Raw genomic sequence first — 13,805 nt, forward strand, 5'->3', positions numbered from 1 at the left:
TGAAGCTTTTCAAACGTCGGTTTGGCAGACCAAAACAGCAGCTCGTCGTCTCTACGCCACCCCAGGGTCGCTCAATTGCTCCCCAATTGCCGACCATTCCATTATCTCCTCCCAATACCTCTTTCTACCCAAATTGATGATGTTGTCGAGGTCTTCTTTCGGCCGTACCGCGCAGCGTGCGCTCCGGACACACACTGTCAGCAGTTGTCGGGCCTTCGCCTCTGCCGGCTCCCCAAGCCTGCAATATGAAACCACCGAGGCCGCCGGCATCAAAGTGGCCAACCGAGAGATAGAAGGCCCTACCTCTACGCTGGCCCTCGTTGCAAAGGCTGGTTCCCGCTACCAGCCATTCCCGGGCTACACAGATGCTCTTGAACGGTTTGCTTTCCAGGTATGTTCTTCAATTGTCCTCCGCAACTTGCGACTTGGTCACTGCATTACTTGCCCAAGGCTTAATGACTAATACATTCATGCAATTGCTAGTCTACTTTCAAACGATCGGGTCTGCGTATCACTCGCGAGGCAGAGCTTTTGGGTAGCGACGTCACAGCCAAGCACACACGCGAAAACCTCGTCCTCCAGGCCAAGTTTCTGTCTGGAGATCTTCCATACTTTGCCGAGCTCCTTGCAGAGGTCAGCTCACAGACAAAGTACAGCAGTGAGTACTTTTTTTTTTCAGTTCTATTTCTATTTTGAGGGGTGGTTTGTGCTAACCTTTATGACAACATAGTCCATGACTGGAATGAGATTGTTCTTCCAAACCTCAAACTCCGCCAGCAGGTCCTCCTTTCAAACCCAGAGACTTTGGCCGTAGACGCAGCTCATGCCTCTGCTTTCCACCGTGGTCTTGGTGAGAATGTCTTCGCCACCAGTGCCACTCCATTCGAATCGTATTTCTCGGAGGACGGTATTGTTGAGTTCGCTCAGAGCGCCTATGCTAAGCCTAACATCTCCCTTGTCTCTGTTGGACCTAACTCCGCGGAGGTGTCCAAGTGGGTGAGCCAATTCTTTGCTGAGCACCCAGCTTCGGCAGCGGCCGGTCAATTCAAGGTCAAGGACACCGTGCCTTCCAAGTACTTCGGTGGTGAGCAGCGCACTTCCAGCAAGGCTGGTAACGCTGTTGTCATTGCATTCCCCGGCTCTGCTCAGTACGGCGCCTCCGGATACAAGGCCGAGGTTGACGTTCTCGCTGCTCTCCTCGGCGGCGAGTCCTCTATCAAGTGGTCTCCTGGCTTCTCACTTCTCGCCAAGGCCGTTGAGGGCGAGACTGGTGCACGTGTTTCGACAAAGAACTTTGCTTACTCTGACGCTGGACTGTTTGCCATCACCATCACTGGCAAGGCTGATGCGGTTACCACAGTTGCTAAGCGCGCTGTCGATGCCGTCAAGCAGGTTGCCGCCGGCGAGATCCCTGCTGATGAGATCAAGAAGGCTATTGCATTGGCCAAGTTCCGTGCTTTGGAAGCCGCACAGCTTGCTGAGACGGGCGTTGAGCTCACCGGCTCTGCCTTGATCAGCGGCAGCAAGCCATACCAGATCAGCGAGCTTGCTTCAAGCTTTGAGGCTGTCAGTCCTCAGAAGATCCAGGAGGTGAGTTTGTCCATATTTAGCAGTCTGAGTTGCTATACTAACGATAAAACAAAACAGCTCGCCAAGTCCTTCATCTCCGGCAAAGCCTCCTTTGCCGCAGTTGGAGACCTCCACAAGCTCCCATTCGCCGAAGACCTTGGATTGTCAGCTTAGTTTTCCTATCCTAACTCAGTTCAGACCCCACGAAAATGGAAGAAGGAAAAACAAGAGGAAATTGATAAGAAAAAAAATCCAAGCAATAGATCCACAGAAGGGCAAAGCAATCAGCAAAGTAAAAAACAAAAGAGATGGGTGGGAAGAAAAAGAAAATCCCCCAAAAACACTGTGAAATATGTTTCTATTAGAACTTTTTTTTTCTTTCCCTCTCTCCCTCTTTAAACCTCCCCTTCATCTTTTTTTCTTCGTCTTTGGCACCTGTGAAATTATACAAAGGAAAAAGAAAAAAACCCCCCAAAAGACCGAATTTCATTCCATCAATTCTCCCCATCCATTCCATTCCATTTTCATTTTCATTCATCCTGCAATACCTTGGGTATTTCCCGATGTATGAAAAGTCTCTCATAAATAGGGTTATTATTTATCTAGCTAGACCACTTGTTTTATTTTGTTTTGATTTATCTTTTTCCTTTGTTACACACTTTTTTTTTTTCCTTTTGTACTTTGTTCTTGATTCTGTTTTTGTTTATGTACTTGTATCGTGTCAAATCGATTATCTTTATATTTATACATATAGATATCTCTCTCTCTAAATTCTTGCCTTGGTCTGATATTTAAGTTTGGAAGACGTTGGCCGTACGTATTTGGTTCACATATTGTTCTACGTGGAACCTGCAGAGTATGACTTGGCTGTGACTGACTGATGTATAGATGCTCCCGGTGTTGTGACTACGTACTGATTACAGTCGTCCAACCTAATGAGCGAGAATAAATAGGACTTAAGTAGTTAACCCGATGCAGTGATATTAAATAAACAAAGTCTATATAACCTATCAACTAATTGATATCCCAACAAACACCGAGGGAAGTGAAACAAAAACAGAAAATTTTGACATATGCATGCCATCTCGCGCGAGGGGGTATTTCAACCCTCCTAGTGCTTCGCGGTAACGGTTTCGCCCGTGAGCTTCTGTACAGCATCCTTGGCACTATAAAGACGGATCAGTATGGTTGATTGTTGTTGGCAAGCGAGAAGCAAACTTACAGGTCACCAAGAGCCACCATACACACAGTCTGCCACATACCCAGGCCAATACGAGGAGCTACTCCTCGGTACAGACCCTTGATACCATTGGTCTCGTAGATATACTTGAATGTCTTGCCGACAGTCAAGTTCTTAGGACGGTTCGGGTCCTCGGTCTTGCTCTGCATTTCCACGCGAATAACTTCAATGGGCTGGTTCCAGGCGGACAGACCGCCACCCAGTCCCGAGGCCAGAATCTTCTCCCAAGCGTTCAGCTTTTGGCCTTCTTCCTTCTTGGTTACGCTGCGGATGGAGCTCTCTGCCAATCGAGAAAGACCGAAACGGGAACCCCAGTTGGTGGTCTGACGAATAGCGACGGCATTAACTCCCTTGTTGATACCGCGAATACCTTCTTTGCGGTAGATGTCCATGAATGTTTCCCAGGTGCTGGGAGGCTTCACACCGGTGGCTGACAGCTTGTGCCTGGTGATTTCGACGGTTTTCATGCACGTACAGAAACCAACAGTTGCATAGGCCTGAGCGACACCACCAGTCATACCACCTGCGATACCAGCACCGAAATCCGATGCGCCGAAGCTTTTGGCGTAGAATTCAGCCTCGGACGCCACGAAAAGCAAGACGGCACCTTTTGTGGAAGCCTCAATCCAGGCCCAAGGAATGAGACCTTGATAGTCTGCAGAAGACAACAGTCAGCCCTTTCTTTGTCTTTCACGTGCAAGTGGATCATGAATGATAGAAGTCTTACAGCCGAAAACCCCACCACGGCCCCAAATCCGCTTCATGGCGCCTGCGAAAGTGTCGGTACGGTTGGCAGCCATGGTTGTCTTGATCACTTCCAGCGGCTAGAATGGATGTGCAGTTAGCGATTGTAGGTCCGATACCGTTAATGCGGCGCAAATGTCTCGATACATACCTGTCCCAACGACGTGACCCTGTCGAAAACCAGAGTTAGATTTGGTATATAGAAATGAGGTTGCATTCGCGACTACTTACTCGAACATATTCAACCCCGCGCCAACTGTTAAGAACTACCGTCAGTCTTGTTTACTTCTTTCTTCCACTTTTCAATCGCATGCTTCCTCTTCAAATGCATGCTATGATCTCGGCCACTTACGTAGCAAATTGCTAAACTTGACGGGTTTCTTCTCGAGCGGACGAGCGGTAGACGACATCTCTGGACGTTGGGAAATGCTGAAAGGGGCCCTGACCAAGGGATGTAGGGGGGCTTCGTCGCCTGTGGGAAGTAGAAGAAAGAGGGTGTGTGAAGAATCGACTCTAAGATTGATGACTCAGAAATAAGCAGGCCACCTTTAACCAAGTTAGGCTCTAGATATCGTCTAGAAGGGGGTTGTTGGTTGGTTGATTGGAGATGAGTGGGTTTCGAGGATGGGGAAGAGTCGAAGACCGAGGTTACTAGTAAGCGGGAGACTTTCCGATCGGTTTCGCGGGAGGAAATGAGGCACACGAAGACGCTGCAGCGACAATTGGCTTGAGTATGAGAGGGAAGACGGAAGAGGAGAAGAGGAGAAGAGAATATCTTGCGAGAAGAGACAGCGAGACAGAAAGCGCACGGCGTAGCACAAACCGCACACGGAGCCCGGAGGCCGTGACTGACTGGCAGGGGAGCCACGCTAGGCCGGAAGAGGCAATGTTGGGTTCCTGAGGCTTCATCCGGCTTGGGGGCCTGAAGGAACAGTTCGGGGCGGGCCGGATTAACTCTGCGCTGCTCCGGACTATCTCGTTCTTTACAGCGTTCGGTCTGCAAATCAGCCCCAACAAAATCGGTTGAGGGAGGTGGTACATATTTTGATTGCACCATCGTAATTTAAATCCGCTACATATCTGAAGCTGCGTTTGGTGGACATGAGCGGTCAATTCGAGCTCAATTGCATGCCAGAGAATCAGTCCATTGAACTACGCTCGAAAACTACCAGTCGCGGAGAAGAACCCGAAAAAAAATATCACATAGGAAAAAATACATCAGAGAACTGGTTTATCGAACGAATATGCCAAGATCCAAGCTCCCTCTCCTGTCTAGATAAACAGTTGGAAAAAAAAAAAAAAATTAGAGAAGAGAAAAAAATAGTACATCAGCCATCCCAAGGCCCAGGTGATCGGTGGCCAGACAATGCTAGTCTGTCCCCTATACTGTTAATCGCTAATCAATTGCACACTGTATAGTTATACCAATCACACATTGCTTTTTTCACGTTCCCTACTTGCTCCGTTATCAAGTTTTTGTATTTAGAGCTTAGCGACAAGCTTGGCATAAGCCTCAGTGCTGAAAGACTTAGGGCGCTCAATAGGGGCACCAAGAGCGCGGTCAATGATGAGCTGAGGAAGGACACCGAGGGCACGGGAGACACCGAAGAGGACGGTGTAGTAGTTGGCCTCAGTAAGACCGTAGTACTGGAGGAGGACACCGGAGTGCTGTTTTGATTTTTTTTTTGGTTAGTATCACCTAGATATACGAATGTCATGTGTAAAAAGGGAGAGAAGAAAACATACAGCATCCACGTTGGGGAAGGGGTTCTTGGTCTTTCCGTGCTCAGTCAAGACACCAGGGGCGATCTTGTAGACCTGGCTGACAAGCTTGAACATGGGGTCGTCAGGGAGATGGCGGAGGGCAAACTCGCGCTGAGACACGTAACGAGGATCGGTCTTACGGAGCACAGCGTGACCGTAACCAGGGACGACCTGACCAGCGTTCAAGGTGGACCACAGGTAGTTCTTGATGGCCTCGTCGCTAAGGTCGTTGCCGATAGACTTCTTCATCTTCTGAAGCCAGTTAAGGACTTCCTGGTTGGCCCTGTACGGCGGAAATAGATGCGTTAGTCAATAATATCCGGGTCAAACGACGGACCAAGTTCAACTTACAATCCGTGCAGAGGACCGGCAAGACCGTTCAAACCAGCGGACAAAGACAGGTAAGGAGAGCTGAGAGCGCTACCGACAAGGTGAGTAGTGTGGGCACTGACGTTACCGCCCTCGTGGTCGGAGTGGATGGTCAAGTAGAGGCGCATCAACTCAACAAAGTCCTTGTTGTCGGCGAAACCGAGCTGGTTGGCCAAGTTGTAGGAGTAGTCCTTGTCCTTCTGGACAGGGGCAACCTTGCCATCCTTGAAGACGTTACGGTAGATGCGGGCGGCGATGGTGGGAAGCTTGGCAATGAGGTCCATCGAGTCCTCGAAGGTGTACTGCCAGTAGTCCTTCTTGTTGATACCCTTGGCATAAGCCTTGGCGAAGGCAGACTCATGCTCGAGGGCAGTCACAGCGAGAGAGAACTGAGCCATGGGGTGGAGGTCGTTAGGGCAGCGGTCAATGAGCTCCTCGACGAACTTGGGGACGTCGGAGCGGGCAGCCCACTCAGCAGACAAGTCGCGAACCTGTTGCTCGCTGGGAACCTCGCCGGTGAGCAACAGCCAGAAAAGACCTATGCTTAATGAGCCCAATTGCCACGAAATTGAACGCAATGATATGGCTGCTGGCTTGCTTACCTTCAGGAAGGGGCTCCTCTCCACCTGGGGCCTTAGGAAGCACCTGCTGGCATTCTGGGATCTATTGACATTTCGTTAGCTTGATATCTATTTGCGCGCATGTATATTCTTTGGGGGATTACTGACAGTACGGCCTCGGAAACGGATACCCTCCTCGGAGTCCAAGACGGAACCCTACACAGAAGAGTTTAGTATTTATCGCTGACCCCAAAACGGAAGCCTTTCGCACCTCCCAAACAAGGGACTTGATTCCACGAGCACCACCGTAGACCTGGTCTAGGGTGACCTCTCCGACGACCTTTGAACCGTGCTCCCTGCAGGAATTGAATCAATGGATTAGTTATGAACGCGCGAAAGTACAGGTGAAAGAAGGCGAGAGTCAAGAAAAAGATTTTTTTTTCCTCCAACAATGACGTACTTGCGAAGAGCCTTGACCTTCTCAATCTCGCCGGGGATCTTTTCGGCGAAGGTGTCCTTGAGAGACTATCATCACCACAACAAAGACGCTGTCAGCAAGGCTATCCGAGGAGATGCTTTCACGTGTTGGCACAACATACCTTGGCCTTGCCAGCAGAGTAGCAGCGCAAGCCACTCATGGCGGCGGACTGTATAGGCTTGGTAGCAAGGGAAGAGCGGAGAGCAGAGCTTCCCAGTCTCAGTGAGGAAGCCATGGTGTGTGTATGTGTGATATTAATATATGGAAGAAGAGATCACAAGGAAATATGATACACAGGGTGGGAAGAATGTACAGCAGTCAAAACACAGCCGAGAGGGATAAGGGAAAAGAGAGCAGCTGCTGGCGGTTTTGCTGGCAAAGAATCTTAAGCGTCGCTTGGGGGCCCGGTTTTGTTGCGCTAAGCCCGATCTGGCGTAGGAACGCTGCCGAAAAAGCCGTGCCGCCGCCGTGTTGGGCTTAGCTGCCTCGGCGCTTCGGTGCCCTGCCGCCGGACAGAAGGAGTAGTTAATATATGAGTGACAAATTGCCAAATAGAACTCGTCGGACTTTCTCTTTTACCTAGTACCTAGGCTCATCGTTTCTAGATATAATGCTCATATTATTGGCATATGCGTCGCACAGCGAGGTCGCTTCCCCATGTCGCAGTTTCTCCCGCCGGAAAAGTCATCCATCCACTAACTACAGTCCAGAGTACAACGACTGCGAGATCGAAAAAGCGATTGTTTGCCTTCTGAGTAGTTAGTTAGTTAGTTGGCATATTAAGCCATGTTGATGTCATCTCATTGCAGTCTTGCCATTGGTTAGTTATATCATGCCGTACTTAACCAGCAACTTAAGCTATACACATCGGACGGGACGAGGCGGCAGCTGCAACCTGAGGCATCCAGGCATTTCCCAGAAAACAGCCACGTGACTGCACTATACCTCTCCAGGTCTAGCGTCCCCGACCCTAACTTTTTTTTTCCTTGTCTTCGAACTGTTCGCTCTTTCTCTCCCTTCCCCCAAGTCTCATTCCTTCGACAAACGCCATCACCCTCATCCCCGTCGTTTGTTTTCCATCATCTGCTCTGCCGTAGCTGAAGCTATTGTCGTCTCTTCAGTCGTCTCGCGATCTCTGCGAGGCCTGTATTCGTACACGTTATCGCCACCTGCGCGCTAGGCTAGATTCACTGCCAGGTCTCATCATAACACGCGGGTTTTTGTGCGAGTCCGTAGGGACGCGACCGCCTGAGTCAGACCTAGAGAGATTTTCCTTTTTTTTTCCCTGCGAGTTGCAGAGTAAATTGTTCGCTCGACTCACCACTCCATATTTTTCTCTTGCCTATTTTACTTTTGCGACGTACTTGTGAACGCGCTCACGGTCAGCCGTCAGTAGACGCTCTTGCACACAAAAACAACAACCTTTAGTCAACCACCTGGAAGAATAGTGCGGTCATTCATTACTTTGCTTTCACTTCTGGCTTGCCTGGAAGTCTAGTTTTCATCGGCAGTCATGTCTTCTGCCGTAGCAGAGCTTGATGGCTACCTCCAATCTATGCAAAGTCTAAAGCCTCCTGGCGTATCAGGATCTAAAATCGGCAGCATCACACAGCTTTGTACAGCCAATGTCCAGGTAAGCGGCTCTCGCATCAGATTTCTTTCCCGGTTGACTTCCATGAGGGCCTAACTAACTTGTTCTTCCTACCCACAGTCCGAGTCCGTTTTAATCCAGAAGTTATACACCCACTTCAAGAGAACTCCAGGAACACACAAATTGGGCGTCCTATATGTCGTAGACTCTGTAACTCGACAATGGGTAGAGGCGGCTCGAAAGGCTGGTCAACCGCCTGGAAGCGCTGCTCCTGATGGCACATTCGCTGCCGGAGTCAACCGAGTAACTGAACTTCTCCCGGTTCTGATGACCGATATCATAAACAATGCACCTGAGGATCAAAAGGTACGCTCTAGAGAATTACAGAAAATCTTTTATATCCTTTTTCTACTAGCAAGAGCCGGTCCGTGTTGGACTCGGGATTGGTGTATACGCGCCGTTGAGTTATGGTTCGAATATTTGCATGCGTCCCATCGTATTATTCACCTTCCCGCCGTCTTGGATGGCATCGACTCTCTAAACAAAAAAGGCAACATACTGGTTGGGATAGATGAACTTACGTATTACCTTTTTTGTCATTTTAGGAAAAAATCAGAAAGCTGGTTGATATCTGGGAGCGTGGCCAGACATTCCCCTTACCCATGCTCGCCTCTATCAAAGAGAAACTGAACGCGCCGCCATCTAAAAGTAAGCCAAAGCCTCGCCGTCATTTATTTACTACCAACAAACACTCTTTCTGGGCAATGCTGTCTCTCACGGCCGTGAAGAAAAAAGGAAAACGTGCATATTCCATTCCATCATTTTTCTAATTACAATGTTCCATATAGATGTCGAATCGACGACGCCGGAGGGTTCTCCAGCTCCCGGTCTAAATCCTCTTGCGGGGCTTCAGGGCCAGCCGCAGAGTGCTAATGCAGCTGGTGCTTCGTCTACGCCTGATACCTCTAGCATCCTGAAAGCCTTGGCCGATATGGCCAAGCAGAACCCGGCTGCTCCGGCCGCGACAGCAGCTCCTGCGCCGGCCAATCCCTTGAATTTACTGAATGCGCAGACTGCTACTCCTGTGTCGTCATCCTCTGTAGACCAGGCTGCACAGCCAGCGGCCGTAAATCCGTATGGGAATCCCTTCGCAGCGCTAGGTAATCTTGCAGCGCCAAACGCCATGCTGCCCGCGCCCAATACTCTGCCGGGTGCTCAACCCAATCCTCTGGCTGCCGTACTTCCACAAGCAGCAGCAGCTGGATCTCAGCCGGCTCCTGCTTCTCTCACCCCAGATGTCTTCCAGCAGGTGCAGCTGCTTCAGCTCCTTGCTGCACAGGGTATCCCCCAGGATCAATGGGCAACGGCTCTTCAGATCCTTAGTCTATCAAACAATGCCAATGCGGCTGCCGGCGGACTTCCCAACCTGAATCCCGCCCAGGGAGCGTTTAATTTGCCAGATATGGGTGGCCAGCAGGGTTGGCCTGGTCACGGGGACCGCGATGCCGACCGAGATCGTGGGAGGGAGAGGGACTACATGCGTTCGCCCCCCGGCCAGTATCGCCGTCGCTCAGGCTCTCCAGGCTGGGACCGTCGCCGGGAGGGATCGCCGCCTCGCCGTCGTGACAGTCCTGTCTACGGTGAATATCTCGGAGACTCCCCTGGCCGTCGAGGTGGCCGCCGTGGCAATGACTATCGCCAGCGCAGCCCGCCAGGTCGGAGACGACGCACACCTTCGCCTCCTCGCAAGGACCCTTCATTGCCGCCTCCTGGACCAAAGCTGGTCGAGTGGGACTATTCGATCGGACAGGGCAATATTAAAGTGCTGAGTCGGACGCTTTTTGTTGGTGGTGTCACGTAAGTTACTTTTGTTTCTCTCCTTTTTTTTTTTTTTTTTCTTTTTTTCTATCCGGAAAAGTGTGCTGACCCCGTATTACAGTTCTTCCGAGGCGCAGCTACGAGCGCTTTTCAACAGATTCGGTCTCGTTCAGACCTGCATTGTCAATGTGGACAAGAGACATGCCTTCATCAAAATGATCAACCGGCGTGACGCCATGAATGCTCGAGAAGGCATGGAGACGTACAAGTCCGGGGACATGCAACTTCGAGTGAGTTCTCTTCTTGCTTAGCTGTTTTTTAAAAAGTAGACATAATTGCTAACATTTCAATAAGACTCGCTGGGGAGTCGGATTCGGACCTCGTGACTGCAGTGATTACCAGACGGGAATCAGTGTCATTCCAATTGAGCGACTTACGGAAGCCGACCGCAAGTGGATGTTGACAGCCGAATATGGAGGCACCGGTGGTAAGCCGATAGAGAGTGGCATGGTGGTGGAAGAGCCTGATATTGAAATTGGCGCCGGAGTGTCATCCAAAGGTATGTGGCCGACCTAGACAACGCCGCGAACATGACGAAAAATACAACATTTCGCTAACGTGTTCTTCTCCTTTACAGCCATCAGTCGACGCATGGCCACTGACCAAGGTGGTAAACGGGGACCACAATCGTCACGCACACAGAGCGACCGCTTCCGCCGACCAGAACGCGGCATGGACATGAACAATGGAGGAGGCATATATGGCGGCGGCATGGGAGGCGCGGATCGCGACTATTCGAACACGGCGAATCCGGCTGTGCCTCCAGCTGTTCCGGGCTTTGGCTTCCAGCTTCCAGGCATGCCCATGTTCCCTCCAGGGTTCATGCTTGGGGGAGCACAGCCAGGGTCTGCGCCTCAGCAGCCGCCTCCTCCCGGCCAATGATTTTCTATCTTCCTCTCGTGTTTTTGTTTCGCCTTCATGCATTTTTATCCTCATTTATTTCTTTTCTTTTCCTCCTTTCCTGTAACAATTGTTCATATTCGACTGGTTTTGTTTGTTCGTTGGCTTGGACGCGGAGGCAACACTGGGGGGGCGTTTGATACATCATACATTGACGATTTGCACGGGGCTTGTATTTTTTTTCCTTCTTCTTCTTCTTCTTCTTCTTCTTCTACTACTTCTTCTCTTCCTCTTGACTATGTTCTTCATGACAAAAAGCAACCTTCCTTTCCATCCGGGCAGTCTTCAGGGCTAGTTTAGTTAATTACTTAATCCATCGATTGCATTCCATTCCCTTTCATCTTCCAGCAGTGGACCTACCACAACCAAGCACCGCAGTAACAGAAGAGTAAAAAAATACAAATTGTCAAACAAAAGTTGCAAAAGACAAGCTGGCCTCAATCGAGCATAGCTGGATCACGCCATTTGCCGTCATCGGAACTGGAGCAGATGTCAAGTGAGGGGCAGCAGAGAACATGAACATGTAAACGATCAATAACTCCATTTGCTTCTTCATTCATTCATCCATCCGTTATAACTCGCCTATATTGTTCCTTCGTGCTGCCTTCACGGTCAACTGTCAACATCATGTCTGGCCAGCGCTTCGAGACCCTGCAGCTGCATGCTGGGTAAGTCTGAGACGCCCGCTCACGCTGGTTTGTCTATACCAGGTCTAACGACGATACAGCCAGGAACCTGACCCGGCCACAAACGCGCGCGCTGTCCCCATCTATGCTACTACGGTGGGTTGGCATGTCGCTGAGCAGTGAGAGTCCACAGCTAATTGACGTTGTAGTCTTTCGTCTTCAACGACTCTGCCCATGGCGCGAGACTATTCGGCCTCAAGGAATTCGGCAACATCTACTCGCGGATCATGAACGTGCGTCTAGTAATCAGTCAGTGCGCAGTAGGAGAGAGCCTTGGACTGACTAAGAACCTTAAATACAGCCCACTGTCGACGTCTTCGAGAAAAGAATCGCAGCTCTCGAAGGCGGCGTCGCTGCCGTGGCCGCGTCTTCAGGCCAGGCCGCGCAGTTCCTCACCTTTACAGCCCTAGCTCATGCCGGCGACAACATCGTCGCGACGAGCAACCTCTACGGCGGCACCTATAACCAGCTCAAGGTCTTCCTGCCGCGTCTGGGCATCCAGACCAAGTTCGTCCAGGGCGATAATGCCGCTGATATTGCCGCCGCGATTGATGACCGTACCAAGGCTGTCTTTGTAGAGACTATTGGCAATCCGCGCTATAACGTGCCTGATTTTGAGGCTATTGCAAAGGCTGCGCATGACAAGGGTGTTCCTTTGGTGGTGAGTGTTCTTCGTCCCATGTTTCTGGCATATATATATATATATATACATGTATCTAAGAGCCGACAACTCAGGTCGACAACACCTTCGGCGCTGGAGGCTACTTTACGCGCCCCATCGAGCACGGTGCCGACATCGTCGTGCACAGCGCCACGAAATGGATTGGCGGCCACGGCACCACCATCGGCGGCGTGGTCGTCGACAGCGGGAAATTCGACTGGGGTAAACACGCAGCTCGATTCCCGCAATTCAACGAGCCTTCCGAGGGCTACCACGGCCTCAAGTTCTGGGAGACCTTTGGCCCCATCACATTCGCAATCCGCGTGCGCGTCGAGATTCTGCGGGACTTGGGTTCGACGCTGAACCCATTCGCGGCTCAGCAGCTTTTGCTGGGGTTGGAGACGTTGAGTCTGCGCGCCGAACGCCATGCGAGCAATGCGTTGACGCTGGCGCGCTGGCTAGAGAAGAATGAGAATGTCGCGTGGGTGTCGTATCCGGGACTGGAGAGTCATGCTAGCCATGAGACGGCTAAGAAGTATCTGCCTCGTGGGTTTGGTGGTGTTTTGTCCTTTGGCGTCAAGGGCAATGCGGATGCTGGAAGTCAGGTCGTTGATGGCTTCAAGCTGATTTCGAATCTTGCCAAGTCTGTCTCTCTCTCTCTCTCTCTTTTTCTATTTAACAAATTATTTATCTAACGTATGTGTCTACAGCGTGGGCGACTCGAAAACTCTCGCAATTCACCCCTGGTCCACAACGCACGAACAGCTCTCGGAAGAAGAGCGCATAGCGTCTGGTGTCACTGAAGATGCTATTCGGATCTCCGTGGGAACCGAGCATATCGACGACATCATTGCGGACTTTGAGCAGTCCTTCAACGCTCTTCGTGCTGCTTAGCTGCAGTGTGTTTGGGATGGGGTTTTGTATGTAGAATTCTGACTAGTACTGTGTGATATATGTAATGAAGCATGATTGATGATGCATATATATATATATATATATATTTCTTCTTCAAGTATAAGCCTACAGAGTATATTAAACAGCTTGCTGAACAATAATTTTCGGTCCCTTCGGCTTCATGACAGACATTAATCGAACGGATGGGCCCATCCAGTCCCATACTCTAATGCTCTGAAACAGTAATGGCCTGGTGAGTTTTATTACCTGAGAATAGTCCATGTTGAAAGACAGACTGGCATTGTTCTGATCATCTCAGACTAAGTTGATAGAATTAGGTGGAAGGTCTAGACATTGCATATACGTCAGATCCTAATGCAATCAGCAATCTTATTGGACAAACGCCACTCAAGCATACCTCCTCGCACACAACGGGGGCTCGGATCTCGGGGGCTCGGTGGTGCCGCGAAC

General features: G+C 50.4%; 5 protein-coding genes across 5 annotated transcripts; 3 read left to right on the plus strand and 2 right to left on the minus strand.

Moving 5' to 3' along the window:
- Positions 1–139: 139 nt before the first annotated feature.
- Positions 140–1,743, plus strand: UA08_07676 (hypothetical protein; the record flags this gene model as incomplete). Its single annotated transcript, XM_020262596.1, has 4 exons — positions 140–391; positions 484–658; positions 731–1,590; positions 1,648–1,743. The coding sequence occupies 4 exons, from the start codon at positions 140–142 to the stop codon at positions 1,741–1,743; spliced, it is 1,383 nt and encodes a 460-aa protein (XP_020117205.1).
- Positions 1,744–2,680: 937 nt separating this feature from the next.
- UA08_07677 (Citrate/oxoglutarate carrier protein) lies at positions 2,681–3,963 on the minus strand (the record flags this gene model as incomplete). The annotated part of the gene is made up of 6 exons (XM_020262597.1): positions 2,681–2,735; positions 2,792–3,464; positions 3,537–3,633; positions 3,705–3,723; positions 3,785–3,809; positions 3,906–3,963. The coding sequence occupies 6 exons, from the start codon at positions 3,961–3,963 to the stop codon at positions 2,681–2,683; spliced, it is 927 nt and encodes a 308-aa protein (XP_020117152.1).
- Positions 3,964–5,035: 1,072 nt separating this feature from the next.
- Positions 5,036–6,959, minus strand: UA08_07678 (Citrate synthase, mitochondrial; the record flags this gene model as incomplete). The annotated part of the gene is made up of 8 exons (XM_020262598.1): positions 5,036–5,221; positions 5,300–5,600; positions 5,669–6,224; positions 6,289–6,349; positions 6,415–6,462; positions 6,518–6,602; positions 6,707–6,771; positions 6,846–6,959. The coding sequence occupies 8 exons, from the start codon at positions 6,957–6,959 to the stop codon at positions 5,036–5,038; spliced, it is 1,416 nt and encodes a 471-aa protein (XP_020117153.1).
- A 1,278-nt stretch (positions 6,960–8,237) lies between these two features.
- On the plus strand, positions 8,238–11,075 carry UA08_07679 (hypothetical protein; the record flags this gene model as incomplete). Its single annotated transcript, XM_020262599.1, has 7 exons — positions 8,238–8,357; positions 8,436–8,681; positions 8,921–9,023; positions 9,164–10,172; positions 10,255–10,423; positions 10,488–10,692; positions 10,771–11,075. The coding sequence occupies 7 exons, from the start codon at positions 8,238–8,240 to the stop codon at positions 11,073–11,075; spliced, it is 2,157 nt and encodes a 718-aa protein (XP_020117343.1).
- A 645-nt stretch (positions 11,076–11,720) lies between these two features.
- Positions 11,721–13,334, plus strand: UA08_07680 (O-acetylhomoserine (thiol)-lyase; the record flags this gene model as incomplete). Its single annotated transcript, XM_020262600.1, has 6 exons — positions 11,721–11,761; positions 11,821–11,875; positions 11,929–12,012; positions 12,081–12,440; positions 12,503–13,083; positions 13,151–13,334. 6 exons carry the CDS (start codon positions 11,721–11,723, stop codon positions 13,332–13,334), a joined length of 1,305 nt encoding a protein of 434 aa, XP_020117342.1.
- Positions 13,335–13,805: the final 471 nt, after the last annotated feature.

Source organism: Talaromyces atroroseus (genome assembly GCF_001907595.1).
Source record: "Talaromyces atroroseus strain IBT 11181 chromosome Unknown scaffold_11, whole genome shotgun sequence".
Taxonomy (NCBI): Eukaryota; Fungi; Ascomycota; class Eurotiomycetes; order Eurotiales; family Trichocomaceae; genus Talaromyces; species Talaromyces atroroseus.